The 7963-nt window shown below is 60.4% G+C and overlaps 1 protein-coding gene across 3 annotated transcripts in view; it reads right to left on the bottom strand.

The window, feature by feature from the left end:
* Nucleotides 1-7957, bottom strand: part of PCBP4 (poly(rC) binding protein 4) — a 9683-nt gene extending 1726 nt beyond the window's left edge. For 2 of the 3 annotated variants that reach the window (XM_010851767.1, XM_010851768.1), the window contains exons 1-8: nt 7807-7909; nt 1683-1827; nt 1433-1456; nt 1290-1322; nt 953-1069; nt 624-755; nt 367-495; nt 43-117 (exon numbers count right to left, since the gene is read on the bottom strand). In XM_010851767.1, the coding sequence (XP_010850069.1) occupies nt 43-117; nt 367-495; nt 624-755; nt 953-1069; nt 1290-1322; nt 1433-1456; nt 1683-1763 (591 nt within the window). In that variant the 5' untranslated portion in view covers nt 1764-1827; nt 7807-7909. Of the gene's footprint in view, nt 1-42; nt 118-366; nt 496-623; nt 756-952; nt 1070-1289; nt 1323-1432; nt 1457-1682; nt 1828-7806 lie in introns of all 3 variants that reach the window. The other variant, XM_010851766.1, reaches the window with a different exon arrangement.
* Between the last annotated feature and the right edge of the window lie 6 nt (nt 7958-7963).

Genomic DNA, 7963 nt, shown 5'->3' with positions numbered 1-7963 from the left:
TCTCCAGTAACATGTCCTACCCTTCCTGCTGTTCCCCCTCACCTGGTTGGTGGAGAGAAGCACAGTACCTAAGGAGAGGCTTGGATGGTATGGGATAGTGGCTCCTTTGGGTGGGGACTGGAAGGGACACATGGGGAGGCTCGGTCAGGACCTTCTCAGGCCCCCCTGCCCTCCCCAAGGGCCCTGTGTTCCCAAGGCCCTCCCCATAAGCCCCAGATCAACACAGCTCGATGTCCTTGAGCGTCTCACATCCATCCCTGCAGCCCCGCCCTACCCCCACCTGGTGTCACAGGCATAGGCTTGGGTGGCCTGACAAGGCAGCCCCAGGGTCCAGCCTCTGCCCTCTCTCCCTGCCCCCGGGCCCACCTCCAGGATGACAGCACAGATCTGGCGCACACACAGGATGATGGCATCAGGCACCCCGGACACGGTGACAGCACGCTCTGTGGAGTTGGGGAGCAGGTCCCCTGCCACCTGCACCTGGGCACCTGTAGTCTGTGGGCAAAGAATGGGGGCCACTTCCGGCTACTCCCATAGCCCAGAGCAGAGGGCCCGGGCTCATAGCTCCCCAGGGGACAGGAAGCCGTAAGCCCAGCTCTCCCCTCGAGACCCCCTCCCCTCACCTCTCTGATCTCCTTGATCTTGGTGCCCGCCTTCCCAATCAGCGAGCCACACTGGCTTGCAGGGATGACAAGGCGCAGGGTCACTGGAGGCCTGGAGACATTCCCTCCGTTTGCAGGAGCAGCGCAGAGGTCCTGGCCAGGAAGACGCGGTTGGCCGTGCATGCCTGTGCTGCTCCCCCGCCCCTGGGGCACCTTCCTGCCAGGGGGCGAAGGAGGGAAGCCCACCCACATCCCACTTGGCCTTCCATCCCGCCCGTAGCCACTCTGTGGATCAGAGTCCCGTTCCTCCTAGGGGACCACCCTTGGCCTCCCTCCAGCCGGCCACAGACCTCATCCAGCTTGAAGGCGATCATGGAGACCGCGTGGAAGACGGCTGCTGTAGACCCAGTGATGGTGGTGATGCGCTCAGGGCAGGAGCCCTCAGAGATGGTGATCCGGGCACTGCTCTGCGGGTATAGGACAAGCAGCGGGGCTCCTTCTCTGCTTCCTGGCCAGGAACCTGCCTGCCCCCCACTCACCAGGCCCCAGCCAAGGCTGGAAGTGGCCACCTTCTAGGGGCACTGACTGGTGATCCTGGATGGTGGATTCAGGGACAGGGTGGGGCAGGCATCTCCCCTCCCCTCCAAACCAGGTACCCTGGGCTCCTCTCCCAAACTCCATCCTCACCTGTTCCCGGATTCGCTTTACAGTCTCTCCTTTCTGCAGGAGACAGAACAGAAAATGGCTCTTAGGCCAAGCGGTTGTTGCTTCCTTTCCAAGCCTGAGGTCTCAGGTTGGAGGGGACACACAGAATAGAACGAGGCACCTACCTTCCCAATTATGCTGCCCACCTCCTGCAAACCAGACAAGAGTGAAGTCAGCAGCATACCCAGACCCCAGGCACCGCCCTTTGCCCCACTGAGGGTGGGGGTGGGTTGGACTCCACAGGAGACAGGATACCCAAGATCAGACTCCCCGCCACAAGCCGGCCAGGTCTTGCCTCACCTTTCCCTTTGCCCCATCCTGAGCCACAGGGAAGCCACCTCACCGCCCCCCCACCCCGCCCCCGCCCCGCCTCACCTTCCCGTGCATCAGCATCCGCAGTGTGAGGGTGATGCTGAGCTCTGGCTCCTCCTCCAGCCCCGCATCTGAGCCACTCATCCTGTCAGGCGGGGCTGGGGCTGAGGCCGCCTGGGAATGCGTCCACACTGTGGCCTGGCTGGCTCTGCGGGGACAGTGGGAGAGGGGTTAGAGAGGAGCTCCACTCTCTTTCAGGTCCCCTGCCCTTACATGGGAATCCCAAAGCCAAACTAGACAAACTTCCAGAGCAGGGAGACAGCGTGGAGCACAAGTTTCAAGTGTCACACTGACCAGTCTGCTGTGTGCGACTCACCAGCTGTGTAAGCCTGGCCAGCATCTATAACCCTTCTGAGCCTCAGCTTCCCCATCTGTACAAAGGGAATACCAAGTCCAATCCCCAGAGTTCACGAGAATTAAAATAAGTTGGGTGCCTGTGTCTCCACAAGTATTCTTCCCTTTCCCTGGTACATCGAAAGAAAGAATGAACTCGGAGGCCTGTGGGAATCCAGAGAGAGGGAGCCTCCTCCCTGACCTCCTGGGAGAGGGGACCCCTGTGGACTGGGTCTTGAAGGTTGGGTTCAAACTGAGAGGTTACTTCAAACAAGAGGCACTTGCGTCCAGGAAGCAGAGCCCCCGCTGGCTAGAGCCTGGTTGGAGCAGCTGGAGAGGGAGCCGGAGCAGCCACGGGCGGTCTTGAAAGGTGGGTGGAAGTGGAGGTAGCAAGACTCTGGGAGGGTGGGCTGTGCCTGTCCACTAGGAGTCACGAGAGCAGAGGCTCCTGCGACAGCTGTGAGCAGGGTTCACTCAGCACTGGGGGTGGGCGTGGGGTGTTGGGACCGGCAGTGTGCACGGTGGCTTTCTGAGCCCTCTCCTAAGTCCCAGGGAGGTTAGAAGTGTCCGAGCTGGCGGGGTGCCCAGCCTGGAGCACTTTCACTATACCAGAAACAAATTACTTGGACTCTAAGTCTCAGTGTTCTCACCCATAAAATGGAGGGACTGCTTCCCCTGTGGGACTGGGTGATGGGTAAGAACGGGACTGGGGGCCGGTAGAGGAACGTCAAGGCTGTTAACTGATGGAGGAAGGAGGAGCCAGAGATTAGCTGCTGGGATTAGCCTGGCCGCCAGCCCTCCCCACCCGACCCCTTTTCATGCCCCGACTTAATCCTGGACCTTAATCCTGCTTGGAAATCCCTCTCCTTCAGCGGCTATCTCCCGTAGAGGCTCAGCCTTGATGGGGAGTTCATGGGGGACCAAAGCCCAAGCAGGAAGACAGGGAGGGGACCACCTGGTGCCGTCTGAGCCAAGAGCAGGCCCTGACCCTAAAATCCCTACTGCTAGGAGGGGCGGGGGCTTGAGTGCCCCCAGAGACCTCTAGGCACCTTCCTCCCCAGCCCCCTGCCCTATCCTGCCTCCAGCATCAAGAGTATAGATCTATTCTGTCCAGTGTCCCCTTCAGAAACCCAACCCCTACCCCCCACCGCTAGCCTGAAGTTGAGCATGGAGGAGGAGGGGTGGGTCTCCCAGCCTGGCTGACTCAGGAAGCCACTGTATGGCCTGAGGCCTCTGTTTCTTCATCCGTACTAAGGGGGTGATACCCTGACTCCCCAAACAGCCAGTAACTGTTGCCTCCCCAGAACCTGTTCCTTCCTCTGCTTGAGTTCTCTCCGTAGGCTCTCCAGAGTTCAGAGGGCAACAGTGGATGCAGGGCCGGTGCTCTGTGAGCATCCTGGCCAGCGTCACGCTGGCTGCCCTTGCTGACGTTCCCCCAGCTGCCAGCACTTCCCCCAGTAAAGCACTCGTGATGACGTGCTTCGTTTCGGTGACCCTAGCCAGCCTGGGAGCCCCTTAGAGCAGAAGCCAAGACTGCCACCTTCTCCTTGTGTTCCAGAGCCAGCCGGAGAAGTTACTCAGAACACACTGGTTATCTGAATGGAAGACTTCACCAAACACAAGGGGAGCCTGGTGCCCAGAGAGGGTCTGTAACCTGCCCAAGGTCACAAGAAAGGTGGGGTCTGCTGGGACTAGCAGGGTCCTGCCTGCCTCCTCTGTCTGGCTGTCCTCTTTGAGGGTGGGGGAAGGTTGCAGAGGCAGCTCTTCAAAGGTGGGGAGCAGGCTTTAGTCATCCCTGAGATCCCTGCCTAGTTAGTAGACATGGGTTGTGTCTGGAAAAGACTGTACTTGTCCAGAGCCACATCTTAAGCTCTAGAATTTTCTGGGGCTCACGGACCCCTTTGGGGTGATAACCAGTGGGAAACCTGACATCTCCACATCACCTCTTGTGGGCAAAGGCTCCTGGGAAAACAGGGCAGAAGGGCTGAGATGTGGCCAAAACTAGGGCTCCTGCCCTGAAAAAGATACCTGGGTCTACACTGAGCCCCACTGCCCCAAGTCCAAGCGACCTTGACCAGGCCTGCACCTGACGGACCTCAGTTTACCCACCTGTGCTACGTGTGTGTCTGTGGGGGCTGGGGGGACAAGGGGAATGGCTGGTCTCTCTGTCCTTCCTGTTCTGAGGGACCCTCAAGGTCTTTCCTGTCTTTTGGGGAGAAGAAGGAGTCTTGATCAGGTCTATAATGCTTCTCCCAGGAGCTCTGTAAACAAGCAGCCCTACTAGGCATTCTGGCTCCCCTTCTGCCCTCACAGGGGCTCTAGGGAATTGTTCGCTGCTCCAGCCTGGTGGGCCCTAGGTCCCTGCTGGGCCACCCACATGGCAGCTACGCACCATGCCACACTGACCTCCAGCTCACCTCTGGGGGTGCCCAGCCCCCTCTGGTCAGCAGGGCTCCCTGGCAGAACATACCAAGCTCAGACCAGGCCTCTGACCTCGGGCATTCCCTCCTGCTCCCCAGACCCCCACCCCAGATCCAATGCCCACTCCTTCTGTCCCTGGCTTCCTGCCACTCGGGCTGCAGGGGGCGGAGCGGGGGGTGACAGCTGTGTAAGCCATGGCGGCTGCCCCTTCCTGCCCCTCCCCCCCCAGCTGTCTCTCTCTCATGACAGCTGCCCAATCAAAGGGCCGGGGGCTTAGCCAGCTTCCCCCCCCTACATGCAGGGATCAAGTGTCCACCCTGGCTTTGTTCTGGAGCAAGAACAATCCAGGGGAAGGGAGGGCTCCTGGGGCCAAGCAACTCAAGTGGACTGGCCCGCCCCTTGGGGGATTCCCTTGGCTCTGTTAGCCAGAGTGTCTGTCCCAACTAGGGTTTGTAGACCCACCTGGGCTGGGAAGAGAGAGAAGGGTCCAGTCTCCAAGTTCATCCCCACCGCACATCCCAACATCCCCTTCCAGCCCCCAATCTAACAGCCTTCTTCTATTCCTACTCCAAAAGCAGCCATGCTGGCCACACCCAGTGATGCTAGGGAATGGCTCGGGGCATCAGGCGAGGCAGGGCGTGGTGGGGGGTGGGGGGGGTCAACACTGGGCCTAGAGGGGATCAGTAATGAGGGACCCTGACTCCCCTGCCTATCCTTTTCTCTGGGCACACTTAGCCTTTCCAATTAGCTAGGCCTCCGCAAGAATTGCCCCAGCATCCTCGGATCCACATGCCCAGCCTCGCAGTCTTACAGCCTCCCAGGATGGCCATTCATACCTACTTTATGGGAGAGTCCAGGGAGGAGGGGCCTGCAGGGGAGCAGCCTGGGGTCCTTGAGCTACAGCCTCTGGTTTCTTGACCTAGAACTGTCCTGTAGACTCAGTACTAGGCAGAGAAGGGATTCTCTGACAAGCTGGCTGGTGCCAGAAATGCTACAGTCTTCCTTAGAGCACTGTTAGGCAACGCCCCCCTCCCCCAACCCGCCCCCAAGAGTCCTCAGGGCCAAGGGAAGCAAGGCAGGCCCTGGCCCAGATTGGACTCCAGAAGAACGGGCACAACTTCATGGTACAGCCCCACCCACTGGTACCCATCCCCTCACTGTCTCACCCCAGTTGAGAAAGCTCTCTCTAGCTCCTGCTCTCCACGCTGAAGACTGGGTCACTCTGCTGCCCAACAGCCATCCTTGGTTCCCCAGTCTCCAAGGAATAAAGCCTGATCTCCACAGACAGGCCGTCAAGGCCTTTCATGATCCGGCTTCTGCCAACTTCTCTTGTCTCATGCCTACCCCATCCCCCACACACACCAGACTACAAAACATGCCTAGCACCTCCAGGCCTCTGGGCCTTTGCCCAGGCTGATCCTAGCTTCAACTGCCCATCCTCCCCACTCTCTGTCCAAATCCTTCTCAAATGCCACCTCCTCTATGAAGCCCTCCCCAAACCTTCCAATCACTCAGGCCTCTCTGCTCCTCAAAGATGCCTCTCACTAAGAGCCCCATTTGGGCAATTCTGAGTCTGCTTTTCCACTATGCAGAGTTCCAGGAGCCAGGACCAGGCTCAGTATGTAGGGAGAAGAAAGACTCAGGGCTCGGAGGCATTAAAGACCAGCAATGAGGCTAAGGATCCCAGAGAAAACTGTGAGAGCAGGGTGAGAAGACTCAGGGCGCAGGGGACCAGCCGCATGGGAGAGTCAGGATCCGCCTGGGCAGGACTCCCAGTTCCCGTTCCTCAGCACCCCAGCCCTCGCTCCTGCTGTGTCTTTGAGTCTAGGTGGTCCCCGGGCATATCACTGGGGTGGGGGATTTGCGCTTTGCTTTGAGACTTCTGGGGGCCCTGAGTGAGTTTCCCCACGGAAAAGGGAGGCTGAAGGAAGAGCTGCAGTGTGGGATAGGTTTCACAAAGTCAGGCTCAACCTGTCTTAGCTGGAAGGGCCTTGCCAGACAGGAACCTGAGGCCCTGAGAAAAAGGGGCTTGTCTGCAAAGCTACATGAGAATGAGGCAGCTGGCAGAGCTGGCGGAACCCCGGGGTCCACCTGTGCGGCTCAGAGCTCCTTCCTCAAGAGGTCAGTGCCACCAGGCAATGGTGATGAAGGCTGGGGTAGGGGGGTGGCACTGATGGGAGTAGGGAGGGTGGACAGAGCCTGTCTGGGGACACAGGGCGGGGCAAAGCAGCCTCCCTGTGGCCTGGGCCTGCCAGGGTGTGTGGGCCGCCTGCTCCCAGCCCCCCACCCTGAGCATGCAAGAAGAACAATCCCCTTGTGTTTGGGCGGCCTGAGCCTGCATGCTGATGAAGGCTAGGGGGTGGGGGCAGGGATGGGGGCGCCTTGGAGTTTGAGGGGGTTCCAGGGCCCAAAGGGGCTAGGGGACTGTCAGATGGGAAAACAATAGGGTCCCAGGTGCTGGCTCTGAAGCAGCAAGGGTAATCCCAGGGAAGAGTGAAGGCTGGAGTTGATGTTTAAGGTCCTGGGGAGTCCCTGGGGTCTAAAAACTCTTTGTGGGAGAAGAAAAGCCCGTGGCGACACACACACTGTTGGACCCGCGTGAAGGTGATCATCCTGGGCTTGGTGGGGGACTAAGAGCCCAATTCCGGGAGGAGGGAATGCACCTGGCCCGAAGTGCATCCCTTTAAAGACCACTCCCCAGGGCGCTGGAGCCGGGCGGGGCACTGGGTGCCACAGGTCCCAAGATGGCGGGCCTGGGATAGGGGAGTGAGGAGGCGGGCACCTCCCTCTCCTGGCCAGGCAGGCTCCAGGGCCAGGCTCAAGTGAGTAGCCAGAGCCCCCGCACCTCCTAAGACTCCAGCTAAGAAGCTAGGTCAGAGCTGAGGGGCTCAAGAGCCACAGGGCACCAGGGACCATTCTGAGCCACCAAGCTGACATCTCCACACACTCCTGGCCTGGAGCTCTGTGTCTGGCGCCCCCAGGGACTGCAGAGAATGGGAAGGGGTGTGTGCTGAGCCAGGAACTGCAGGGGAGTGGCTGATGGGGACAGAGGTGGAGCAGAACCAGAAGCCAGGGCAGGAGGTCTAGAGAAGAACAGGTCCAAAGGACAGAAACAGCAGGTGGGATGAGGGCCTCAAATCTGGGGTGTCGGGTCCAGAAAGCCCCTCCCTGGTAACTGGGGGCTCCTCTGGCCGACCAGCGCCCCCCACCTGTGCAGGCCTGGGCCCGTATGGGACAGGGAACGTGTTCCTCGCAGTCTCCCGGTCTCCCAAACCCGGGACCCTGGCCTGTGGACTCTGGCGCGGGCTCCCCGCCCCCCAGCCGAACCCCCAAACTTCGCGACCGACGGTGCCCCGCCCGGCCCGCGCCCTACCTCGCTGGGGCTGTCCTGCGGCGGCGGCGGCGCGGCGGCTGGGCCGCTCAGTCCCACATTGTCCCCGGGAGAGGCGGCCGCTCACAACTGCGAGTGACATCAGCTGCGAACAATGAGGGGTTTGACAGGCGCGGAGCCCGGCCGGCCCGGAGCCCGG

Source organism: Bison bison, unplaced genomic scaffold, assembly GCF_000754665.1.
Source record: "Bison bison bison isolate TAMUID 2011002044 unplaced genomic scaffold, Bison_UMD1.0 scf7180017864304, whole genome shotgun sequence".
NCBI lineage: Eukaryota > Metazoa > Chordata > Mammalia > Artiodactyla > Bovidae > Bison > Bison bison.
Note: the sequence above shows the minus strand (reverse complement) of the source record. Positions and strands in the feature narration are given on the sequence as shown.